Source organism: Miniopterus natalensis, chromosome 11 (assembly GCF_054644295.1).
Source record: "Miniopterus natalensis isolate mMinNat1 chromosome 11, mMinNat1.hap1, whole genome shotgun sequence".
Taxonomy (NCBI): Eukaryota; Metazoa; Chordata; class Mammalia; order Chiroptera; family Miniopteridae; genus Miniopterus; species Miniopterus natalensis.
Genome location: NC_142091.1, coordinates 53,188,095 through 53,215,099, shown reverse-complemented (window position 1 = coordinate 53,215,099; position 27,005 = coordinate 53,188,095). Strand labels below are relative to the sequence as shown.

The 27,005-nt window shown below is 43.2% G+C and overlaps 1 protein-coding gene across 2 annotated transcripts in view; it reads right to left on the bottom strand.

Moving 5' to 3' along the window:
- Positions 1-27,005, bottom strand: part of NELL1 (neural EGFL like 1) — a 619,484-nt gene that overhangs the window by 521,397 nt on the left and 71,082 nt on the right. For both annotated transcript variants that reach the window (XM_016201668.2, XM_016201669.2), the window contains exon 4: positions 3,157-3,327. In XM_016201668.2, the coding sequence (XP_016057154.1) occupies positions 3,157-3,327 (171 nt within the window). The remainder of the gene's footprint in view (positions 1-3,156; positions 3,328-27,005) is intronic.

The following is a 27,005-nucleotide window of genomic DNA, read 5'->3' as shown; positions in this document are numbered from 1 at the left end:
TGCACCAGGCTCTTGCTTTCCCTCAGTTCTGAGTCCAGGGCCAGTGGTCCCCACTCTTGGGCCTAGTAGCTAGAGCAGACACTCATGAGTCAGACTTGGGTCCAAATCCTAGCATTGCCACCGATGAGCAGCAGGATGGCAGACATATAACACAACCTCAGCTCCATCGTTTGAAAACAAGAAAAACAACAGCCCTGAGTGTGGGATGAATGAATTATGCAAAATGGTTAATTAGCACTGTGCCTAGCACAGTCAACGCTCAATAACTGCTGTCTGTCACATCACCGCTGATCATCTAACCAGCAGAACTCCAGTGGGTGACAGGTAGAAAAAAACAAGATAGCATAACTCTAAAGGTAAAGGAATCAAAAAGGAAGAACCACGTGATGGGAAGAAATGCACAGCTTAGAGAGTAAAAATCAGCTGTGGTGAAATTCATTCTCCTGGGAGGGTGCCCTAGACAACAGACCAGCATCTCGATAAGGAAACCAGAGCTTCTGCCACTCTAACGTCAGCCAGTTGGCTGGCAAGAAATTTGTGAAGAACTTAAGTTTGGTTTGTGCACCAGGCACTACCCTACCCTTAATCTTCTCCTCCTCCTTACTAGGTGTCTGCTTCGGGTACTTAGTTTCCCAGGGACCCCCATTTATTTGTTGCAGCCCAGCCTCTCTTCCGACTTCTCCCCCTCTGGCTAAACCAGTGGTTTTGAAATGCCAGTCCATGCACCAAGTCTAGACTGCCCGCAGAAAAACTACACGGAGAACTTGCTAAAAACATACCTTCTCAGGTTCAAACCCTCGGGTCTGATCCAGTGGATCAGATGGGTCCTGGTTACCCATATATTTTCTTAGAAGTTCCCCAGTAATTCTTATGTGCTGTCAGGTCTGGGAACTACATTTCTAGACTTCTCCTACATCAAAATCGAAATTTACCTCTCCTGTGGCCCAGCTGTTCCGGGCCTTTCTTTTCCCTGACCTATCTGAAAAACTCATTTGTGTTTGGGCCCATGAATCATCAACCAGTAACAGCTTTATTTTCCCTCCAAGATCTTACACAAAGGACAACATGTGATGCCATGAGCCAAAGTATGAAAAATTTCAAGAGAGGGAAAGAATATTTAGAATTGCCTCAGTCCATTCTTTATAAATAGGGCTGACCCTAAAGAACATTGTCGATTCCAGCTCTCCCATCCTCTTCCCCACTTTCCAGGTGGGGAGTTGAGGTAGCCAAGAAGGACATATAATGGATGAAACTTCAGAGACACAGAGGCACCAGAGATGTGCAGAAGAAATAATCATAGCAACCACCACCGCCATGTATTGGACACCAAAGGCCGAGCACCACCCTAAGCACGTCACATTTTTATATCATTTAACATTTCCATCTATGAGTATATGTTAGTATTATCATTACCAGTTTACAAATTTAAAAAACTGAGATGCAAAGAAATTAACTTGCCCAAATTCACACAGCAAAGGAGTGGCGGAGGATGGGAGAAGAGGTTATCTCATAGGGACCAGAGAATTGGTGACGTCATGAAAGCTTAGATTAGCAGAGACATATCCCCTCCCTTCCTTTCCTCTTCTCCAGGGACAAAGTTGGGAGGAGGTGGGGATAAAACTTTTGGAAAGAGGGTGCAAAAAATTGCATAGCAAGAAAACAGCAGTGTCTCAGGAGTTCTCAGTTGGGAATTACTGAACCAGGGCTCTGAGGCCTCTCCCTGGCCTAGGGCATAGGAGACATGCAAGGCCCTTCCTCTGCTCTCCCATTTGGGTAGCAAGTGGGTGGGGGGTGGGGGGTGGGGGGAGCTAGAGTGCTACCTGACAGCCTTTAGTTCTAGGGAATGAAGGAGATGATGAGCTCTTGAAGGTGGAAATGGAGATCGTGGCTTGAGGCTGGCTTTGTTCAAGCTGCCAAGCCCGGCACAGCAGGGTAAAAAGCCAGTGGTTTCTATGGAAACTCTGTCATGCACACATATTATATCTGGACAGTTCTTCAGAAATCCAGAAAGTACCTTAAATAGATGACATCAAAATGGACCAAGATTCAACAGGGCGGAACTTCCCTTAAGACTGACACTAGTTTCTGTTCTTTGCCCTGGCAGGTCCTCTACTGAAAGAGACTATAGAGCTAGGGCAGCAAGTGCCTTAAATACCTCCTCATCGGAAATGTAGTCTGGAGCTGACTGACCTTGGATTATCCCTCCTTCTGCGGGGTTCTGGAAGGGAGGCTGTCCCCAGCATGCCTGTTCTTTATTCTGGGCCCAAGGGAGCAAGTCCTGCAGCTGAACAGTCATTTTCACTTTGATGGTATCATTCATGAGAACAAACAATTCATGGACAGTGCTTGCAATGCAAAAATTTCTCCATAATAGGACTCAGATCACTATCCATAAGGATTTCAGCGGGTTCTGGAGAGAATCAATAACATTCCCCTTGACCACCATTATCCATCTGTCCAGCCGCAAATGATCCAATAGAGACCAATAGTCTCCTTCCCTCAGCTGGCAGTAAACCTGACTCCAGTGAGGGACGTGGGGGATAGTATCTCCACACCCCACCCCACCACCTCCCGTGAAAACCCTCAGACCTCACAAACGGTCCTGCCATCCTCCAACAAGCTGGGAGGCTCATTCCTCTGCAGAGGATGGATGGTATCAAAGGCTCCAAGAACAGCCTCTTTAAAAGCCTCCATCTGGAAAAGATACTTAAGCAAAGCTGTGCCTGATGAAGTGAAATAGAATTAGCCTCTCAGTAGCACGGGCTTCTCGGGTTCATTGTAAGGTAGACTGGCTTATTCGCGTCCAAGGGGAACGACTCAACAACAATATATCATAGTTAACTGTGGCCACAGCTCCATGGACTTTCAGACGGTGCCTGGAGCACACCGGGGCGCACTTAGTACTCCCCAACCTGTCATCAACCTTTTGCACGTTTGCTCCTGATCCCGGGATACTGTTTCATCCTAATGAACTGTTTTCTTAGCCGATTACAGCTGGTCATTTCAGCAGGCCCAATGGCCCATGCAGTCGGCTAAGTTACAAGCAGGGTCCCTTGGTGTTTGTTTCCCGGCAAGGCTTAGAGGGGGTTGGTTTCTCCCCTTTCCCACGGCTAGAATTCAAGGACAGATCAAAACAGATCAGAGGCAAAGACGTACCTGTTGCAGTCGACATGGAGGAGGAGGTGCGAGGCGCTGACGGACAGCGCGACCTTGTGCCACTGTCCGTCTGCCATGCGGTACGGGAGGGCCTCCGTCCTGGGCTTCCCGTTATGTATGTAATGGTACCGAATCTCGTCCCTCAGACCGCTGCTCTCCAGTTCAAAATAGCTGTGTGTAAAGCGACAAAAATGTGTTTTATTTTCTTTCCGGCATCATCAGTCCTCGTTACTTTCTAGCTTACAACTGATTTTCTCAGAATCTAAAATTAGTGAAACAGGACACAAAGGGCTACAGCAACCCAAAAATCAATTGTACCACATGGAACCCAGTTCACCTATTGTCTGAGGGCCCTTATAGTGGCACCGTGAGCCTCTGAAACGGACATTAATTGACCCACTGTAGGGTAGCTGACCACAAACTAATTAGCAACGTGCTGTGCAGTGTCTCTTAAATACCTAAATGTAGTCTTTCTGGTGCCTAAAAAAGAGCATTCATGTGGAATGGATTTATTGTTATTTTTATTACTGCCACTTTTACTTTTTCAAGAATTAAAGAAATATAGAAGTCATGTTGGATATCAGGGATTGAAATAAACCGTCAGAGCAAAGAGAGTAGAGAGATTAGTAAGGCTTTTTTTTTCCTTACTTCCCCTATACAGAAACTGTAAGTGACAACTATTCCTAGGTAAGGAGGGGAGGAAATGTTGACATTACTCTCATAGGGACCAGAATTTCAAATCATAATGGAATAACACATGCAACTGAGATTTTTCTTTCCCCAGATCGTTGTTTCCAGATCCATGAAAACTCTTAGCACCACCACCACAGCCTGCATTGCAGTCATAAAATACAGCCAGGACTTTGGGACACTCCTCAGACACACAGCAGGGCTGACACTTTCACAGGTGGCAGGCCCACCTAGTCTCCTGTGCTCTCCTGAAAAGAGTCATCATCACTGGGCCCAATCTCTTTGCCAGTCGTGGCACCAGGCCTTTAACACACACTGTCTAATTCATCACCCACAGAAACTTACAAGGCCGACATTATTGCCTGTTTTGAATTATTAAAAAACTGAGATTCTGGAATTCAACAGCATACCCAAGTCAGGATTAAAACTCAGGTCTCGCCCAGCCGGGCGTGGCTCAGTGGTTGAGCGTCAACCTAGGATCCAGGAGATTGGGGTTCGATTCCCAGTCAGGACAGACACATGCCTGGGTTGCAGGCTCGATCAATGACTCTCTCATCATTGATGTTTCTCTCTCTCTCTCCTTCTCCTTTCCTCTCTCTGAAATCAATAAAGACATATTTTAAAAAAATAAAATAAAATAAAATAAAACTCAGGTCTGAATCTGATGGCCTATGTAGTTTCCTGCCCATCTCAGAAGCAGGATGAAAAAGTAATAAAAACTGTCTCAACTGGCACTGTCTCCCAGCAGCTCAAGAACTGCTCGCCTAGTCAGGTGACCTGGTTCAATCCCCAGACGTGGAAGCACCTACTGCTTCTCCTCTCATCCGCTGACTTGGCCTGACCCCACTAGCCAAATCATATTTAATCTAAAACACGAAGTGCATCTTCTATGAGAACTGAAATGAATATATCATGAAACTCGGCCTCTATTATTCATGACTCCCAAATCCATGTCAGAGAAAAAGGCATAATTCTTTCCCATCTTTCATGGGGATCTTCCCAAGAGAGCAGTGCAAGGGAAGCAGAGTCGAGACCAGCCCCTGACCCACTGCATTTGCACGAAGCAGAGAATCAGGCCCAAAGGTCATAAGCTGAAGAGGTTACTTAGACTATTGCAGCAGGTTCCTGGGCCCACATACATACTTATTAGTAATAATAAATATAATACATATTTCATAAGATTACAAAAGAAGTCCCTTAACACAGAAGATAATTTATTTTACGACAATCCTCCACATTTCTTCTGAGCAGCTAGAACATTAGAAGAACCAAACAATCAGAGAACTTCAAAGGTCAAGAAGACCTTAGCGGTCATCTGGTCATTCATTAATTTATTCAAGATGTTACTAAACACCTAGAGAAAGACTAAAAGGGATTTAAATATAGACCCTGTTCTCGAGATGCTTTAAGACTAATGGAAAAGGAAATAAAATATTTGTCTCTCCCATAAAAAGCAAGAAACTGGCCTAATGGAGAGGAAGGGGAGGCATTTCATGAGTGACTGCCATGCGCCACCCGTGGGCCAAGCGCTTCCATATCCATCATCTCATTTCATTCCTTCAAGGGAGATATTATTACCCTGTCTTACAGGTGAGTTCCCATATGATCAGAGATATCAAATACCTTGCCCGAGACAACACAGCTCTGTACAGAAAATCAGCATGACTTTAAATTTGAGACCTTAACAAGACTAACACATAATTACTTTACTTTGACCAATAAACTACTGGTGGGGGAATGAACTTGACCTTGAAAGGACTTCAATAAATAACAATGAAAAAATAAATAAATAACAATGAGAAATGCTCAGAGAGGTCACCTGATGGAATCGTTATAAAAAAAAAAAAAGCGGCAGATACATTTCACCAGGTTTAATCCTTATTCCTGGGGCTATGGCCGCATTGAGCAAGTGCTCAATGTATTACAAACAGATCTTTTTTTTACATTTTTATTGAATTTATTGGGGTGACATTGGTTAATAAAATTATATAGGTTTCAGGTGTACAATTCTCTATACATCACCTGCCTATTGTACTGTGTGTTCACAGCCCAAAGTCAAGTTTCCTTCCATCACCATGTATCCCCCTTTACTCTCTTCTACCTCCCCCAGCTCCCTTATCTTTTTGATGCAATTGTAAATGGTCCTGTTTTCTTAGTTTCCCTTTCTGATAGTTCATTATTGGTGTATAAAAATGCAACTGGTTTCTGGATATTTATTTTGTATCCTGCTACTTTCCTGAATTCATTTATCAGATCTGGTAGTTTTTTGGTGGAATCTTTAGGGTTCTCTATATACAGTATCATGCCATCTGCGCAAACATATCTTTTAAAGATCACTTTATGAAGCACTGGAGTAAGTGGTCACCTTGGGGGAATCACAAATATGCAGCAATGAGAAACGGTATCTTCCCTATTGTTAGGAAATGATACCTGTGTCTTAGAGTAAAGTTTCTGACAGCATCGTGCACAAATTCAGAGAGTGCCATGTATCAAACAATTTGCATGAAAATCAGGATGATGTGGTTTTTATTTAAAAATGTGTAGATGACTGTTGGGTTGGCCCCAGGGATGACAAAGGCACTAGGTGGCTAAGTTTTATCTGGATAAAATTGTTTCATGAGTGCCAGGAGTGGAATGAGGCAATATTTCCAAGCAGCAACCCTCTGTTAATAGAGATGGGAAGCTGAGTCCTAAGAGCAACTTGGAGGAGGTGGCCATTGGGCCTGAAGGCTTTTGGCTGTAGCCTAGAGGGAAGACTCAGAGTTTGTAGCAGAGCCTAGTTATTCAAACTATGGTCCATAGCCGAGCATCATCACCACCTGTGGAAATTCAGATTCTGGGGCCCCCTCGAGACCCACTTGAATCAGAATCTACATTTTAATAGACCCCCAGGTGACTCATGTGCACGTGAGAGTTTAAGAAGCACTGCTGACATTCATGCTCCCCCTTCTCCCTGGACACACATGAGACTATAGCTCCCAGGCTCCTTGAATCTCAGAGGGACCACATGAGTAGGGGTCACCAACAAAACGTGAGCAGAGGTGATGTGTGTGGTGAAGGCTGGGGAACTAAGAGAGGCTGTGCCTTATCCCGGTCAGCTGCAAAGGGTCCAATAGAGGACTCTGAAGCTTAAGTTGGTGGAGGTATCATTAAATGGAATAAACCTAGCTCTTTAATTAACTGTATGAAGCAGAGATACCCCTCCTAACAAACACTGAATTGGAACTAAACAAAAATAAGTTTTTAACGATAACAGAGATTTAGAGGTTCTTAGAGGTTATTAAATAGACTACCTTGACTCATTAAAGAGAGATACAGGAACATGAAAGTGAGGAAAGGCAAAAACTGAGAAGTAACCATGGACACGAAGCTATTGCTAGACTATAAATAGAAAGAAATGGCAGGAAGCATGAATACAGTCATCTCCTGTCCTGTTCATGACAGATAACCTGCATTGCATGGACTAAATATTCTGTTTGGCATATGGTATTTTCCAAAAATACCCACAACATCATCTCCCATCTCACACACTCTTCTACAACATAATCTTGACATTCTTCCAACCGAAAGGTGGAATCTATGCCCCTTGACTTAAATTTAGGGGGTCTTGTCAGTGCTTTCAGGAAGTAATGCTTGGTGACTTCCAAGGCTGGATTGTAAAACATGATGCAGTTTTTATCTTGTTTGTCGATACTTGAGCTTGTAGTCCTAAGTCACGGTAAGAAGTCTGACTACCCTGAGAGCACCATCCTCTAAGGAAGTCCAAACCAGACTGGGGAGGCTGCATATAGGTGCCTTGGTTGACAGCCAACTGGTGTCTCAGCCAACCACCAGTATAAACCATATATATGAGTAAATACACCTCCAGATGGTTTTCCCAGCTGAAACTACAAACACTGTGGAATGGTGACAAACTGTCCCTCTGAACTCTCTCCAAATTCCTGACCCACGGAATCTGCGAGCATCATAAATTTGGGGATGGTTTGTTACAGGTCAATAAAAATTGGAGTACTTTAACTTTATGTGTACATGTTTTTAACCTTGAAAAACTGAAACTATAATTTAGATATGTCCCTACTAAATGCCTGAGGTCATTGGCCAAATGATCAAATCTCAAAGTACCAATTTTCTGCTTATAGCCCCACAGACATAACTGTGTGTTTTCTTCTAACATCAAAAATGAAATTCTGCCCAAAAATGCAATAAATACCAAGGAAATACATTGGTATCTTTCTCACTAACCCATTGTTTTTCTTGTATCAAGTCCCAACATTTTGGCTTCAAACTTCATGGAAGTGACCACCTCAACGGTCCTTTTATAAATCAGATTGTCTTCTTTGGTTTCTAGTGCCCAGCTCTCTTCCAGTCTACAGCATTATCTAAGTTAAAGGGATGTCCTAATTTACCTGGACAAATTTCGACTACTCCCAACATCTTTTCCTTCATTCAGAGCTATGATACGGTGTAGCAGAAAGACAATAAACCAGAAGAAATGTGCCTGCTATACAAGGGGCTTTCGAGTCGAACTAACTTGTGTTCAAGCCCTGCCTGGGCCATTTCATCCCTGTGTGAATGGAAACAAGATGCATTATTTCCCTAAGTCTCCATTCTAGAAAACCATATCCACTTCACAGGTTTCTTCTGAGGAAAGAAAGGACATAACATTTGTGATTATTTGTGGTTTTAACATACACCAGTGATTATGATTACCCTTCCTATTTCTTTCTGCCTACACGGAAAGGAACAGGCTCCTGGAAGTGTGAGGCTGCCTTTTCTCAGAAAGAGGTGTTTCTCTGTCTTCCCCTTTCCCTTGTTGAGACCTTACCCCATGATTTTATTTCCAGTTGTGAACCTTTGTATTAGTTCTATACTCAATCCTCTTACCAAACACCTATCTAGAGATCAACGGTGACAGCAATTATAAACTGTCCCTGTTGTTGAAAATAAAACATTCACTGTTAAGTAAAATGTAAAAAGTGAAGTTCTTTACACCTATTTGAAAGAGTTCCATTACAGCCTTAAAAGGCATGAGAGCGGCCATGCCATTCTTACCAAAGTAAAGGCTGGCTTCTAACTTGCTGCTTTTCAAGAGAAAAACATGAAACTTTGGATAGTTAAGATAGGAAAAAAATTTAAATTGGGAGAAGAAATTTAAAATAAAAGCAACCAACAATGAGCTAGTTTACTAGAACAGAGGAGAGAATGGATCATTAGTTTTTGACTGTGAAGGCCTCCAAATACAGTTGAATATAAATATTTATGAAGCAAACAAGCAAGGGGAATGGAGCTTAGAATCACAAAACTGTATCTTAAGTCTAAGGTTCCTGCAGATCTCCAGGAACTCCAAACTAAGAAGAAATAGGAACCAAAAGAATAATAGTAGATGTGCTTGTAGTTACAGCCAACGCACATATAGCACTTTCTACACTTCTTTCTAAGTTTTACTAAAGACTTAAAAAAAAAAGAAGGAATATTATTGTTTCCAAACAAGAAATATAAAGTCTTCAGCTCACTTTATTAAATTTTTTTTATTTGTGGTCCAAAACTAAATTAATGTATCTTTAAAATGCCTAGTGAAAATGTTTCCTCCCATCCTGTATTCTGTCTTCCCAGAACCCAATGTCCCTCACAGGCAACCACTGTTAATAGTTTCCTGGGTAATCCTTGCAACATTTTGTTAATAAACTTTTTTGGAATAGCTTTAGATTTTCAGAAAAATTGCAAAAGTAGTACTGAGAGTTCTCATATATGCCGGTTTCCCCTATTATTAACATCTCACATTCATATGGTACAGTTATCACAATTAATGAACCATACTGATGCGTTATTATTAACTAAACTCAATACTTTAGTCAGATGACATTAGTTTTTACCCACTGTCCTTTTTCCGTCCACAATCCCATCCAGGACACTACATTAGATTCAGTTATAAAATCTTAGACTCCTTGTGGCTGTGACAGTTCAGACTTGACTTGTTTTTTTTATGATCTTGAGGCTTTTGAGAAGTACTGATGAGGTATCTTGCAGAATTTCCCCCCAATTGGGATTGGTCTGTTTTTCTCATGCTTAGACTTGGGTTGTGGGTTTTGGGGAGGAAAGCCACAGAGGTAAAGTGTAATTCTCATACCACTCTAGGAAGGATACATGCTATCAGCATGACTTGTCAGTGGTGACATTAATCTTCGTGTTAACCTATCTGACTGAGGTGGCATCTGTCAGGTCTTCTACTGTACAGTTACCCTCCCCCCTTTCCTTTCCATACCATCCTCTTTGGAAGAAAATCCCCATGTGCACTTAGGGTTCATTCATGTCTCTGAGGGTCTGGAAACTTCATTCCCTGTCTAATCACTGAATAGTATGCCACTGTATAGATGTGCCACAGTTTATTTACCCATTGACCTGCTGAAAGACATTTTGGTTGCTTCCTGTTTGGGGGTGATTATGTATAAAGCTGTTTAATAATATTTGTGCGCAGGCTTGTGCAAAAATACATTTTCAAATAAATTGGGTAAATTTCTAGCAGTGTGATTACTGGATTGCATGGTAAGACTGTGTTTAGCTTTCAAAAAAATTGTCCAACTATCTTCCAAAGTGGCTGTACTGCATTCCGTTCCCACCAGCAGTAAATGAGACTTGCCGTACATCCCGACCAACAATGGGTGGGGTCCGTTTTTTTGTTTGTTTTCGCCATTCTAATCATGTAATCTGGGTATGTAACGGTGGCTCATATTTAACTTGCATTGCCTCAGTGATAAATAATGAGCATCTTTTTACATGTTTGCAGTTATATATCTTCTTTGGTGAACTGTCTGTTCAAATCTTTTGCCCATTTTTAAATTGGATTGTTTGTTTACTTACTGTTGAGTTTTAAGAGGTGAGGTATTTTTGGTATATTTTAGATATAAGTCCTTTACCAGAGAGGTGTCTGACAAGTATTTCTCAATCTGTGACTTGTTTTCTCATTCCCTTAATGTCTTTTCCAGAGCAGGAGGATTTAGTTTTAGTAAAACCCAGCTTATCAATTTTTTCTTTCATAAATTATACTCAGTGTTGTATATAAAAACTCTTCACTGAGCTCAAGGTCACGTCCATTTTCTCCTATGTTTTCTTCTAGAAGTTTTATATAGTTTTGCATTTTACATTCAGGTTTATGATCCATTTTGAGTGAATCTGTGTGAAAGATAAAGTTTTTTATCAAAGTTCATTTTTTTGCATAAAGATGTCTAATCATTTCAGCATAATTCGACAGACTATCCTTTCTTCCAGAGGTTTTTATGCTATAAAAGCAAATGTGAACATATTCTTTTTCCCCTCCTTTCTAGCACAGGTGAGAGCATAGCAGCCTCACTGTTCTACACTTTAACCTTTTCGATCAACATAAAGACACCTTTTTACATACAGCTTCCTCTTTATCCTTACAGGTTTCAATATTATTTAATACACATTCTCTCACTCAAAATTAAAATCACTTACTTCTTTATAGCACAAACCTGGATTACAACTAGTTCAAGGCCCACTGTCTCAAGGTTAAGCCAGGCCTGCACACTGTGAAAGCAAGATTGAAAATCACATACAAGGGCCGGCACTCAATGTTAAGATAACTAAATAGCAAACACCGAGTGGTAAAAGACCTTTGGGACACTTGTCTTCCTTCAAGAAATTTACATGCCACTTGAGTTAAAACAACCCAGCCAGCATGGCTCAGTGGTTGAGCATCGACCTAGGATCCAGGCGATCAGGGTTCAATTCCCGGTCAGGACATGTGCCTGGGTTGCTGGCTCGATCCCCAGTCAGGGGCGTGCAGGAGCCAGGCGATCAATGACTCTCATCATTGATGTTTCTCTCTCTCTCTCTCCCTCTCCCTTCCTCTCTCTGAAGTCAATGAAGATATATATTTTTTTAAAGCGCCAGAAAAACAGACAACATTACAAGCCTGACTTTTAAAGGGGGAAGGGGGTCCATTCTTGAATTGAGATCCAGGGAAGTTTCCAAAACTAGTTTTAGAAACTATTAGTTTCTAAAAAAAAAAACTACTTCAATAAAGGGAGAAGATAAGGAAGGTGCTTTGGGGGACGGGAGGGATGGAAGTAAGGACATGGAAGAAGAAATGTATCTGGTGCTCTCAGGAAACAGAAAAGGAACAGGTATGAATAGCATCTGTACAAAGCCGAAAGCAGAGGAGTTGGGAAACAGCCAAGAGGGCCAATATAGAACCAGTCTCCGACATCTGGCCCTTGTTCTACAGCTTAGCATCTCTCAAACCATTTTCTGCTACGATTGAGAGTCAGGCATGTTTGCAGGCATGAAACACTCCATGGGTGTCAAAATTTTGGTACACTGCCTCTAACTCTGGTCCTGTCTCCTTCCTCTCAGCAAGCACATTGAATCAGTGTTCTAATGTACCCTGACTCCTCTCAGTTAGCGTACTTTCTTACATAAATGATTCACAAATTTATAGCTCCCATCTAGACGTGTCTTCTGAGCTGTATATTTGTATAGTCAACTGTCTACTCAACAACTCCACTTGGATCCTTCAAATTCATTAAGTTCAAGACATAACTCCTGATCTTTCCTCCAAAACCTGGACCACATCCATTACATCCTACAGCAAAATGAAAGCTAGAAACCTAAGCATTGCCTTTGACACTTTTCTCTCCCTTGTGGCGGACGTGCAACCCATCAGCAAGTCTGCTGCTTTTGTTCCTAGGTTATCTACTGCACCCATTTACGACCCCCCTCCTCCACTGCTACCACCCTTCTCTAAACCAGCATCCTCTCTTTCTAGCAACTACCTATCATCCAGAATGGACTTGAATCTACTCTGGTCCCCTCCAATTCATTTACACAGCCAAAGTCAACTTTTTAAAGCAAAAACCCAACTGTGCCATCAATCCCTTCCAACCACCTCCCATCCTCTCGCTTACAACCCATCAATGCCTGCTCATTGCTTTTGAGCCGAAGGCTAGAATTCTTAGACACAGAAGAGCCCACATGCCCTGGCCCCTCTCATCTTTCCAGCGCCCTCCACTCTGTTCTCTGCACATCGACCTTCTTTCAAATCTTCGAACACACCGCGCTCCCTCCCACCACAGCATACCTGCACACACTGTCCCTGCTCTCTAGAACACCCCTACTCCCGCCCCGACCTAGTTCACGTCTACTCATCCTTCGCTCACTTCAATGTCACCTCCTAGGAAGACTTCACTGATTTGAACACCTCCCACCACCACCCAGGATTTTTTATGAGACAATGTTACTTTCCTTCCCAGGACTTATCTCTCCTCCTACTTGCATAGGTCTGTCCCTCCCACGGATTGCAAGCTCTATAAATATACAGACCATGCATGTTTTCGCTCATCATTGCAACTTTAGGCCCCAGAATATAGTAGAGACCCAATTATTATTTATGGAATAAATGAAAACATTATTAAATCTCTGGTTTTTATTAAGAGTAATAAATTATGTGCAGTACATCCCACAGCTGATTGTGATACATCTAACTGCTTTCACACTGAAGTTGTAGAAATCACTCTTGTAGAAAATAAAAGTTCCTCACCCCGCTGGGCGTGGCTCAGTGGCTGAGCATCGACCTAGGATCCAGGAGATCGGGGTTCGATTCCTGGTCCGGGCACATGCCCGGGTTGTGGGCTCCATCCCCAGTCAGCGGCGTGCAGGAGGCAGCCGATCAATGACTCTCTCATCATTGATGTTTCTATCTCTTCCTCTCCCTCTCCCTTTCTCTCTCTGAAATCAATAAAGATATATTAAAAATATAAAAGTTCCTCATCAAGGAGGTAATTTAGTAAAAACACCATTTAAATAATATACTGTTCACAAAAAAGTACTAACATTTATCAAGTTCTCATTATAGGCTAGCTTGATAAGTACTTCATGGACAATATTTCAGTGAATTCTTGAAACTATCCTATGAACAGGAACTATCTTCATTTAGCAAGTGAGGAAACCAAATCACAGAGGTCAAGTGACCTGACTAAAGACAAAGCTAGGACAGTGATGCCTAGGCCAGACTCTCTCAAGCGAAAGACCCTGAGAATCAACACAGACTCACCTGCCCATAACTGAAACTACCACCAAACTTCAGAGTCATTGGGAAGGCTGATGTCACGGCAGAGTTGCACTGTGGGAGGACAGCCACTCTGAGCTGGAAATAAGTGGCACTTTGAACAGATCCCTGGCTGCTTGTGTTGGGAAGACTTGAGCACTCACTAAAATATATAGTGATGTATAGTGTATGTAAAGTACATATCATAACCGGACTGCTGTAAGAACTCAATAAATGCCAACTATTATTATTATTATCATTATTTAAATGTTGCTTTAATGAGGAACTTTATTTTCCACAATGATTCTTACCTTCAATGTCAAAGTAGTTTGATATATCACAATCAGCTTTGAGGTGTGCCATATATAATTTATTACTGTTAATAAAAACCAGAAGTTCATTAATGTATTCATCCACATATTCTAAAAGTAGTTATTAAATCTCTACTATATGCTAGGCCCTATGCTAAGCTCTGAAGTTTCAATCACAAGCAAAAACAGACATAGCCCATGTGTTCACAGAGCTTGCAAGCAGTGGAGAGACAACCATTAACAATATAATCACACTATTAAATGTCAAGCTGGAAACAGATAAGTACTGTGAAGGAAATGAACATGGTTCTATGACCAAGCCAGACCAGCTTAAGTCACCCTGAAATGAGGCAACCTGGATAAGCACAGAGTAAACACAAGCATTATAAAGTGTCTCTCATAAAGGGTAACTGAAAAGAACTGTACTTAGGAAAGAGCCTAGAAGATGGGCCCACATGGGCCTGAGAGGTAACATTTGTTCATAGTAAGACAACAGGCGACGGACGGGCTATATGTTAACTCTCTCAGTGGGCCGTTAAGAAGGAAAGGTAGCCCTGGCCAGTGCACCTAAAGGTTGCTGGTTCGATACCCGGTCAGGGTACATGCTGGGGTTGGGGGCTCCATCCCCGGTATGGGGTATGCAGGAGGCAGCCGATTGATGTTTTGCTCTCACATCAATGTTTCTCTCTCTCTCTCTCTCCCATCCTCTCTCTCTAAAAATCAATTAAAAATATTTTTAAAAAAGAAGACGACAAGGGTAGCAAGTTAGAACCCAGCCCACCTGCCCTTACAAAGCCTCCTCGTTTGCCAGTGTCCCTGCCAGGAGAAATGAGTAAACATTTCCATGGTGAGGTTATTGCCACCACCCATTCTGAAGTCCCTGTCCCCTCCTCAAAAAGCAGACACCTGCATCAGGTGAATTCATCTAAAATCAACTTACCAAGGGCTAATGTATGTAAGTGAAAATTTGCCTAAAGCAGTTTTATCTAAAACCAAATTGAACTAAAATCAATTTACCTTCCTATCACATGTGAATTGTTATGAATTTCACAAACATGAATGTTATGTCCGTACTACTATTAGAGGAAATTGTCATTGAGTAAATTGTCTGTTAGGTAAATTGATTTTAAGAGAATTCATTTGGGGCAAACATGGAGTGTCTAAGCCTAATCTGACAGTTCGCAAGTCAGATGGGGTGGCTCCGGGCCTCAGGGCTGCCTGTTGCATTCAATAAAGCTTTAAAAAGTTGATGTGGCCAGAGTCCCTTCACTTTCCAAAAACACTAGTGGACGTCAAAATTAGTCCATTTTTACCGCACCTCCAGAACTCCTGTTATGTTCCCCATCTCCAAAAGGATGCGGGTTTGATTCCCGATCAGGGCACATACCTAGGTTGCAGGTTCGATCCCTGGTCGGGCAGGGAGTATTTGGGAGGCAACTGATAAACATTTCTTTCTCTTTCTCTCACTCTCTCCCCACTCCTCTCTCTCTAAAATCAATAAAAACATGTCCTCAGGTGAGGATTTTTTTAAAAAGTGCTCCACAGACTTTAAGGGGCACGTGAGTCCCCTTGTTAACATGCAGGCTCCGAGTCAGCGTGTCTGGGCTGGGGCCTACGATACTGCGCCTCCAATAAGCCGCAGGCGATGCCACTGCCTCCGCTGGTCTGCAGGCCACACTCTCGGTCACTAGGTCTCACTAGATGAGCAGGGCTGCTGAGATGTGCAGCTGGGCTGGAGCGAAGTTCACGGGGTATTACAAGGCATTTCGGCGGTGCTATTCCCCATGCCAAGGAGATCCGGGGCTCCCTCATATGTTCGTGGGGTCTGAAACTGCCAAAACTTCTCTCTGCAACCAGAGAGTCTGCTGGGCCACTGCTTTCAAAACGCCAAGAAAACTTCAGAAGTCAAATCTCCTAAAAGACGATGAAGTAATTGCTTTCCATACCGGGAATCTCACACTCACATAAAACAGATCCCCACCTGCCTTGGAAATGCACTAAGAGGAGTTCCTCCCTTCCCATCACACCAGGAGGCCTCGTAAAACTATTTTTCATACTAAGAATGTCCTTTGACAGACCTTACAATGAAATATACTTTAAAAATTCTGCTGGCCTACTTAAACCACAAGGGAGTTAGAAAAGTGGGGTGAAAAAAGAGGTTGGGGAGAGCAATGGGGTGAAGATAAGACTACAGGTTACCCCCAATCCTATTTCTTCTTCCACAAATAGGCCAACAGGAACACACCTTCTCATTCCAACGGCTCAGAGGCAGTCTCTCATTGCAGGCTTGGGAAAGACCTCTATAAATTACCTTCCTCTAACTACAAGAAGAAAAATAGAATTTTACAGTGATGAGAACTACCAGGCTCCATGGTCACCAAGTGGTCAAGGTTAGTGTAACGGTGATAAGATACATCAACGTCAGGAACTCCCTGACCATAGAGAAGACAGAGCAGCATTTCTATGGTATCCTAGTCCCCCAACATGAAGAACAATCACAAGAAAATGTGAGGAACTCAAATTGAGGGACATTCTGGAACACAACTGGTCACTCTCCTTGAAAAGTGTCAGTCATGAAAGACAAGGAAAGTTTGAGGAATGGTCACATTTTGGAGATTAGGGAGAAATAGTAACTAAATGCAATGTGTGATCCTGGACAGGATGTTACAACAGGGGGAAAGGACATTAGTGGAGAAACTGATAAAATTCAAATAAGTTGTGCAATTTTGTTCATAGGCCCACAGCAATGTTAATTTCCTGGTCTTTACAATGTTTCCATGGTTATGTAAGATGTTGGCGTCACAGGAAGCCAGGGAGGGACATGTAAGAACTCTCTGTACCATTTTTGCAGTTTCCCTCTAAGCCTAAAATTAGTTCAAAAGAAAACGTTATCAAATAAATTACAGTTTCCTCGCCCAAAAGGCAGAGCCAAAGGGGCCACACCAGTGGTTGACACCTCGATGGAAAAGTCTGTAACATTTTTTTGTACTTGGGAAGAAGGAAAGGCTGGGTCCTCTAGACACTCTCTCTTGAATCTGATTTTCTCAACATGACCTTGGTTCACGGCTTCTCCTCATCTCCCTCAGGCATTAGCTCATTCTTACAATAAATCAAGGGAAGCCATAGAGCCACCCTGATTCCAAATGTCAAATCCACCTGCCACCTGCCACACAGTTGCAGAAAAGTAAAACCTTAAGAACAGCTAGGAAATGAGCCACTAAAACTGTCTGGTAGAAACTTTCTGGGGGGAAAATTTATGAGACAGGGATAAAGACAGCAAGAGAAAGAAATGAAGGGTTCTCTCATCCTGATGGGGTAGGTCTCTGAGAGCAGGGGAAACCTGAGGGCATCAGAGGGCAGTAACCAATTTCTGGGGAACAGAAATCTCAAAACAGTTCCATAAAGCCTCATCTCCAGCCTTCCCAGCATGACATGAGTAGGCGCAAGGCCTCCATTCTAAACCTTGGAAAAGAGCTAGGCGAATGGCTCATTAGTCTCAAAGTTAATGACAAACGTTATTATTACCACTACTACTACTACTATTATTAGTCTTTTCTGGGTCTGTAGTGTTTGCAAGTTAAAAGCAGAGACCAGATTTCAAACCCGAATGATTTTAATAGATAGTATTAAAATTCAAGATAGAGCAAGATATTAAGAAACATTTAACCCATGCCCTTTGGGCTTAGAACAGAAAGCACAGCAGCTATAAATAATAATATAATAATAACAACAACAACCAATTGTTGAGTGCCTATCATGTGTGAGACATGGTCTCAAATCCTCAGGATAAGCCCACAGGGAGGACATTACACTTCATCTATACCTGAGGAAGCTAACATTCAAAGGCACAGTGATGTGACCAAGATAAACGATCTGACTAAGTGATGGTCCCAGATTTGCATCCAGGCTTCTGTCACATTAACAACGATCTTTCTGCTCCATGACACTGTATCTAAGATGCCGTGAAGAACACAAAGTTGCCGGCACCGGCAAAGACCCAGCGGGACCGTTGGCGCTGCGTGGCATGAAGGCCTTACATGTTTTTAATGTGCTGTGCCCATCACAACAGGTGGAAGTCACTTAAGCAAAGTTTATCTTTCACAACCACACCACTTGCCCCACAGAGAAGATGGTGTTTTCAAAAGTGAGAAAGATGATACACACAAATTCAGCATGAAAGAGACAGCCAGCTTATCACCAGGACCACATGCTTCTCTTGTGGGCACAGAGCTGGACGAATTTCCTGGCCTCTCGCTGGTAGCCATGGCCACGTGCTTGAGTTCCAGCCAGCGGAATGCAAACAGGAGAAACTAACTGACACACAGCAGGTCCTTGTTCAGTGCCATCTTCTAACTTTGATGAGATGCCACAGGAACTTAACTCGTGTATATCAATTAGCCTGCGGTAAAGTTGGTTTCGTTACAGGTCATTTTCACTTAAAATCACAGAACCTATCCATGACATTAAGAGAGGACTTCCTGGATGCTGCTTCCAGGGGTGTCTCTCAGCCTCCCACATGCAATCCTTGCCTTTCTGGTTGCTGGAATGATAACCCTCACAGCCACCTGAGCACCGCTTGTTGAGAGCAGAGAGACAAAGCAAAAGAAGCTTGCGTCACTAACTTTCCACTGAAAGAAGAGCTGCCCAGAAGAGATGAGTATCCAGAAAAACCTACACTGGTCTATTGTGTGAGCAACAAATAAATATAGTAATGCCTAGCTAAAACTGTCCGTAAGAAAACAGTCCCCTAAGATAAACCCCAAGAATCCCTCTCAGCCATGCAGAGAGCTTCCTGCCACTTCCTTTGATAACATGATGAGCACCGACATTGTCTATGGTTTTATAGATGTCTCTTTGAATTTAAACCATCACATGAATGAAATAGGGCTCTTCAGGTCATAGGATAATATAAGGAGTTCCATGAAATTAGAAATTATGCATTAACCTTGACGGGTACCATTACAACACCCATCTTATAGATGAAGACACAGACTAAAATAACCCAAGACATGATTCCTTCTCTTTGTGCTCTGACCCTAAACCCAAGGCTGTTTCTTTGCATCTCTAGCTAAGTCCCTCATGGGGGGGAAATCAGTTAAACCAATTGCCAGTAGGCAACAGATCCAGGTTTGAAATTCAGATCTTCTGGATGGATAAGGTACTATCCCATATCGAATGCTGTTAACACACAAAAGCATACCCCGAGCAAATGTTAGTTGTCTCCACCTCCACTCAGCCACAAATAATCTATCTAGAGATCCTTCCTCTCTCCCTCTCTTTTACGCAAAGTTGATGTTCACCAAAGCACAAGAGAATTTAAACTGTATCAATCAAATGCTTAGATGGGCTCCAGCCAGAGCTCTTTCCTGCTTCCAGAGGTTTTATGGTGAAAACTTCCAGGGAAGTCAGCTTCCATAGCCAGCCTTTAGGTAATTTTCTTGGAAGGGTATTACTTTCCCAACCAACTCCTCACCCAGAACTCTAAAATAAAAATTAATGCTCCAGGAATTCACGCTCATATGCGCGGAGAGGAGCCCAGGACTCTCTCAGCAAAGATCTGAAAGACTACTGGAGACAGAGAAAGTCAGCTGTCCCCCAAGGTGCACTCTGCCCTCCTTCCTTTAGTCATAGAGTCTCAGTGGGACACATGGCCACCCAGAAGAAAGGCCACATTCCCCACCTTCCTTGCAGCTAGGTGTGGCCATGTGACCAAGTTCTAGCCATTGGGATGCAAGTGAAAGTCGCATTAGGAGGAGAGGAGCACACTCTCCACTTCTCTCCTTCCTGCTGGCTTAGTGAACTGCCATGAACCATGGAGCAGAGGGCAGCATCCTAGAGACTGTGGGACCACCATACAGAAGAGACTCATTCCCTGACTCTGTGAGGTTGGCACACAAACCCTGGGCTACTTACATTCAAACTGCTGCATGAGAGAGCTGAACTTTCATCCTGTCTAAACCACTGTTATATCGGTACTAGTCTCAGCAGCCAAACCTGTATCTAATCAGTGCAGATTCCTCACAGCAGGTGCTGGGAGATTCCTGGGAGATTTTCGTGAGCCTTGGCTTACCTTCCAGCCCTTGTTGGATAGCTCTTTCCTCTCTCTGGCTTTTCGAGAGACAGCATAAAGCATAGTTGGAAGCTCCTTACAACGATTCCTACACACTTGTCCAAAGAATGTTTGCACGTTAGAATCCCCTGAAAACTTATTTAAAAATGAGTTTCCTGGAGCAAATTCCCAGGAATTCAGACTCAGGAGATTTACAACAATTCCTAAAGTCTGGACTTTAAAAGCTTTCCACATAATTAAAATACTCAACCATGTCTTCTGTGGCCTGCAGTTCATGGGGATGGGGGTGTATGTGCAGAAGAGACCTCACTGCCTCCTTGAGACTCTCCCAGCACTCCCTGCTGCGGCTTTCCCTCTCAGACCTTGTTTCTCTCCTTTCAGTGCAGTCTGTTCCTTCACAGCCTATTACGGCTGTATCCCTGTGGCAAAGCTGTCCTCTCCAGCTTTCCAGGTCAAGCACCTTACATGCACCTAAAGGGATCATCCTCCACACTGCAAAATGAACCTGCTGTAAGCCTCTCTACCCCCACTGCCTACAAGAAAATCCCACTGCCTACATAAAAAGCTTGTCATTCATTCATTCATTCAAAGCCAAGCTCTTCAAGAAAAGCCAAGCACACAAGACACCTAATGACACCACCAACCTTCCAAACTTTCATCTCCAACCTTTAACTGCCCACCCAGCATTTGTAACTGCTGCCCCACCCCTCGATACCTAGCAACACATACCCATCCTTGAACACTCAGGTCCAGCATCCACATGAAGGACTGTGGGGATGGTTACTATCTTGACGCTGGTTAAGTGTCAAGGTCTGCTGGAAAATCCAGCTTCACGATTCTCACAATTCTCATTTTAAACAGACGAATCCATTAACGCCTTTCTGAGGTGTTTCACTTTCTACATCCACACACCCTGGGAAGACCTGCCTTACAGGTGACTCTTGACCTAGAAAAAGACTTCCTATCTCAGGGAGAGAAAAAAATGTTTATCTCATTAATTCAATCAACATATATTAGGCATTTATGCCATGCTATGCCCTGCTATGGCCTGAGGGTAGAAGGTGAAATTACCATTACCTTACTGATAATGGCTTACATCTGCTATACTACTTGATTGCCTTCTATGTTACCCAAGTGCTCTTTGAGTTCTGATTAAGCCAGTTTACTGAGCCATTCTCTTGACCTTGACCTCTTCAACTTCTGCATGCCCCTGAGAGTCTTTCTGCTTGGCTTCCAACCCACTACTCTGCCTGATAATCCAACCTGCGTCTGCTCCCTGACCCCCCAGTATAGCCTCAACTGCCAACTCATGGCCTGCTCCCATCCATTCCCATCTGGACTTGGCTCTCTCAGTTCTGACTTGGGGCCACCCATGAACCTGCTATGGACCCAACTAAACACAGTGACCCGATTAAGCACTTTGGTACCCGTGGTATAAGCCTCTGAAGAAAAGCACTGTGCAACACAGAGTCTAGAGTTCACAATGCTCTATCGTATACTTAAAAATTTGCTAAGAGGATAGATCTTACATTAAGTGTTCTTATCACACACAAACACATAATAAATCAATAATTTAATAATAATAATAATAATAATAATAATAATGATGATGATGAGGTGGAAGGAAATTTTGGAGGTGATGGATCTGTTCATAGCACAAATAGTGGTGCTGGTTTCACAGGTGTATACTTATCTCCAAACTCATCAAGTTGTATATACTAAATATGTACAGCTTTTTGTATATCAATCCTACCTCAATACAGTGGGGGGTTTTTTGAGAGGGAAAAAGAGAGAGACAGACAGACAGAGAGACACATCAATATGAGCAAGAACATCAATTGGGTGCCCCGACCAGGGATCAAATCTGCTACCAAGTACGCGCCCCGACCAGGAATCGAGCCTGCAGGCAACGTTTCAGTGCACAGAATGACGCCCCAACCAACTGAGCCCCACTGGCCAGGCCTCACGTGCTTTTTAAAGAAGAGGAAAATAGAAAAGATCTGGACCTATTATTACTGCCTACCCAGGGAGATCTAGAGGGAGGCCCTCAGCTCATTTATTTGAAGCTATTTAAGAGCTTTCTGATGGCTCATCCTCACTTGCTAAGCAAGTGTTCCCCAGTAGCATGTAAATGAACAAGAGAGCAGCCCTGATATTCAGATCAGCAACACGCGAATCGCTACAGAACCCAGGCTGAGCCTGTTCTAAGTTATTGCTGCCCTTTTTAAAAATTTAATTACAGTGTTTGAACATTATCTCATTTTAAAGATCTCGCTACTGAGGCTCAATTAAAATTCCAAGCATCAAAGTGAGAAAAAGCCCCAAGTGGAGCTCGAACTTCATCCTGAGTTTTAAAAGTATGAAAACAGTGGGACATTTTACAATCATAACAAGTCCTTTTGGAGATGGACATTATTACCCTACAATCAATTCAAGATGTTTTACAATCCCTCTGCCAGGACATGAAACCCCTACATACTTCATTTAAGAAGCTGGTTATAAGCTGATAATACTCGTTGCATTAGAATAAATACACCCACCCCTTCCCCAGCCTCATCATAATCACGCTTAAGCTCAATCAGGCACTTGACACATCTTACTGTAGCGTGGGAGCCTGAGACAAGACGCTCTGTGGTAAACTCTCCCAGAAATAATGCCAGCTAGTCATTTGTATGCTAGAAGCAGCCAGCGGAGGGAGGAGAGTGGAAGGGGGGAAGATGAATGCACCATGCCGTGGCCTTTGTTGTCATGCCCAGAAATACCCTGGGTCCCTCCCTCCCCCCACCTACCTCCCCGACCCACACATTCTCCACCAGGCAAACTCTCACTCGCGCTTCAAGTCCCAGGTTAAATGCCACCTTCTCTATAAAGCCTTCCTTGACTTTCCCTGGAAGAGTTAGTGGCTTCCTTCTCTGTGTTTCAACAGGATTTATTTCCTCTTTTATTCATTCAATAAATACTGAATGGTGCCAGGCACTGTTTAAGGTGCTGGGACTATAGCTTCTGCACTTGAGATGCTAATCTAATGGAAGACAGAGGGAAACAAATATGTTGTGTGAGATGATGATAAACTTTATCAAACATAAAGCAGGGCGGTGGGGCTACAATATGGGGGGTCTGTTTTAGACAGAGCTGTCAGAGAAGCCTTCTCTAATAAGATGCAAACACGTGAAAGGACATCTGAAGGAAGCAAGGAGCGAATCCTGCAGAAGCGTGTTCTTGGACAAGGGAAATGAGTGCAAAAGCCTTGGGGCAGCAGCAAGAGGGGGCTGGGCTGGGCGGTATGTGAAACAGCAGGGAGGCCACTGTGCCTGAGCTGAGTGGCAATGTGGGAGGGGCAGGAGAGGAGATCATCCGGGGAGGCCGGGCCAGATCACATGGAGACTTGTAACCATGGAGAAGCTTTGGGATTTTATATTGAATCCATGGGGGAAGCAATCAAAGGGTGCTGAGCAAAGGAGCAACTTAATATGATTCACCCCTTCTATAACTCTTACCCGGTGTGTTGTAATTGTTGATGGATCTCAACCCCCCCACCAACTAACAGAGCACTTGGTTTATAACAGGTGTTTAATAACTCTTCAGAGAAGTAGAGAAGAGAGCACAACAGATAGAAGGCACTGAACCGGCCATGGTTCGGTGTGTACCTGCAGCTACCTTACATCAGGCTTTATTCAGAAACATGGCTGTTCTGCAAGCATGGAAATAAGCAATTATTCTCGTCTTCCAAAAACAACAGAGTGCCAGGAGTCGAGACTGAAAAACGTTGTTCGAAATTTCTGTAGCCAGACTTCCTGGGCCATCGAAACGGCATTGAAAACAGTCATAGGTTTCAAGTTTCAAGGCTACTACAGTCTGAATTGAGCACCTCATCTCTCTCTCCAATAATACCCACCACACATCTTCCCAAATAGTTTCCCTAGAAAGAGCTCAAGGGACAGCTGGCTTATCTCTTCACCCCTAAGGCACCATAGAGCCTCAGTAAATAATTCCTAGAGTCCCCCAGGTACTCGGAAGATGAGAAAGGAAGTTATTTTGAACCCTAACAGTTGCTATACTTACCATATTTCAGTCTTTGCAAAAAGAAGTGGGAAAAGATTCTTATAAATTCTCGTGGCTTTCCTCAAATGTAAAGTGTCTGAATTTTACCCGCCAATCCACCCATAGTTGGGATCCACTCTGGCCTAAGGGAATTTGACATCAGTAAAGCCCATGAGTTGTATTTTTCATTGACTAGACAGCTCAGCAATGATTTATCTTACCTTCATCTGAAACATTTCATCAATCTAAAGAGTCTCATCTGACAACTTATCAGCAGACATTGCAATTGCCCTGCCCCCTCTTCCTGCCTCTGAACCTTGACGGGTGGAAAGCACCAGGCATTGGCCTCTGCACACCAAAGCCGGGCTGGGCAGTGGACACCGTTGGAGCATTTGGACAACAGCCTTTCCAGCAGGCACTGCCTACCACAGGAAGGCAAAGCGCAAGCACCAGTTATTAAGGAGACACCTTAACCTGGCTCAGCCCCATCAAGTCTCACGTGGCCTCCTACAGCCCATTCCCTGACACCTTTATTCATTCCACCATGTTCAAGGCTCCAAGGCTCTCCAAACTACTTCTCTTTAGACTAACAGCCCAGAGTGGCCTTGAATCAATGCTGTATGTGCATTTCCCAGTGTTTGTTAGAAAGCTAGTTCAACCACAGGATATTAAATAACACTCCCCAAAGCACTGCATGATAAAAATAAGTTTGGGAAATGCTACAAAAAGCAAGTTTAAGGAAGCAGTACACTAGGTTGGTTAAGAAAATGTGCTGAGGAGCCAGATGCCGAGTTTGACTCCCAGCTCCATCGTTTTACTAGCTGGGTGACCCTTGACAAAGCAACAAACACTCTATACCTGTTTCCTCACCCACAAAATGGGAATAATACTAGAACCTACTTCGTTGATTTGTGAGGACTTGATGCAACAATGCTTTCGTACTGCTTAACACAATGCCTAGTACCTTATTACTTATCAAATAGTCTTTAATATGCTAATAGCAATTGTGATTCTCCAAGAGAGTGTGTCATCTCAGAACTCCTGTTCTACAAGGCTATCTCGCAGGTTCAGTGACCCTGGAACCTACTGGGGGGAGTCCCAAGCCAGTCAGTGATGTGTGCCCTGAGTCAGGCTGGGATTACATCAATCTCTACACGTCCAACTCAGCAAAACTGCAATGACTCACATGACACTTACCAGAAGCAAAAAACAATATGCAAAAATAAGAATTGGGGTCAAAATCCTTAAGCACCCTTCTGAGTCGAATTTCAAATTCTTCAGACTTGGGCTTTGTATTCTGGCTCTGCCATTTTCTATCTATATAACCTTGGACGAGTAACTCAACCTCTCTGACCTACAGGCTGCACTCCAGCCACACGCCCCTCTTCACAGCGCCTCACTCCCACACACCACATCCTTCACCTTGTGTCACGTCTGTCTTCTGGGGGAAGAGGCCTTCCACCTCTCAAGAAAGGCTATTACCAGCTAGAAGAACCTCGTCCTGGCTGTCTACAGATGAACTGATAATGCTCCCGATGGTGAACTGCCAAATCACTCCTACCAGGCCATGATCATTGGCAACCAGCTACATCAATGAAAAGTGGGAATGGGGATCTAAACAATTTAAAAAAATTACTGAGCTTATTTGTTCATTTGTTCTAAAAATGTGTGTAATTATTGTAGTTTCACAAATTAAATTATTTTGATTTTCCAAGAACAATTCTGATGGATGGGTAAACTTTCTTTGCATATAGCTGATGCTCAATAAGTGATTTTGAACCTGAAATGATATAGCCTGTATAAATATCACACTTGTTATTTCTGAAGCAGTCTCTCCTACACTGTGAAATTGTGAAGGCAGCTATTACTGTTAGCATCTCACCTTAAACCACTCCTCTCCTCGCCCTCAACTTGCAAAGCCCCATAGACACCACCCTCCTTCTATCCCCTGAGCACACCAGGCAGGGTCCTGCTGCAGGACAGTCATACTTACTATCTCCTCTACCTGGGACACTCATCTTTCTGATTTTCTCATGGCTGGCTCCTCCCTAGATTCACTTCAAGTGTCCCATTCTCTCTGCCTATCTTTTCCACTTGCCCCTGTTTTATTTTCCTGCATGACATTTATCATTTGGTTTCACTGTGTCCATATTTATCTTCTGATTCACCCCGCTAGAATGCTAGGTTCCCTGAGGACAGGTCCCTTGCATGTCTTCTTCACCATGGCAGAATCCACCAATGCTCCTACCAACAGATTAGTGTCTGACACAGCATGGTATCTAGTAATGAATGAATTCCAATTTGACAGAGAAGTAAACTGAGGTACAGGGAGGAGTCTGCCCAGGGTGTCTTGGGTACTCACTGACAGAGCAGAAACTCAAGCCCCTGTCTCCTGAATCCCCGCCCAACATCCCAGCCACTGCACCACCTGCGTCAATGGACTGACAGTTTGGGCTGCCTTCCACCTAGAACTTAACAAGTTAGGAGGTTAAATTGATCTTCCATTAGTGATAAGGCTCCTTTATCCACATTTCTCTCCACAGAACCAATATTCCCCAGATATGCAAGTGTCTCACAACTACTAATTCCAAAGAAAGTCAAGGAAAGCAAGTTGTTGGTTCTTTAATCCTCTAGAAGAATTCCACTGAACTTAAATGATTTTATGCATCAATAT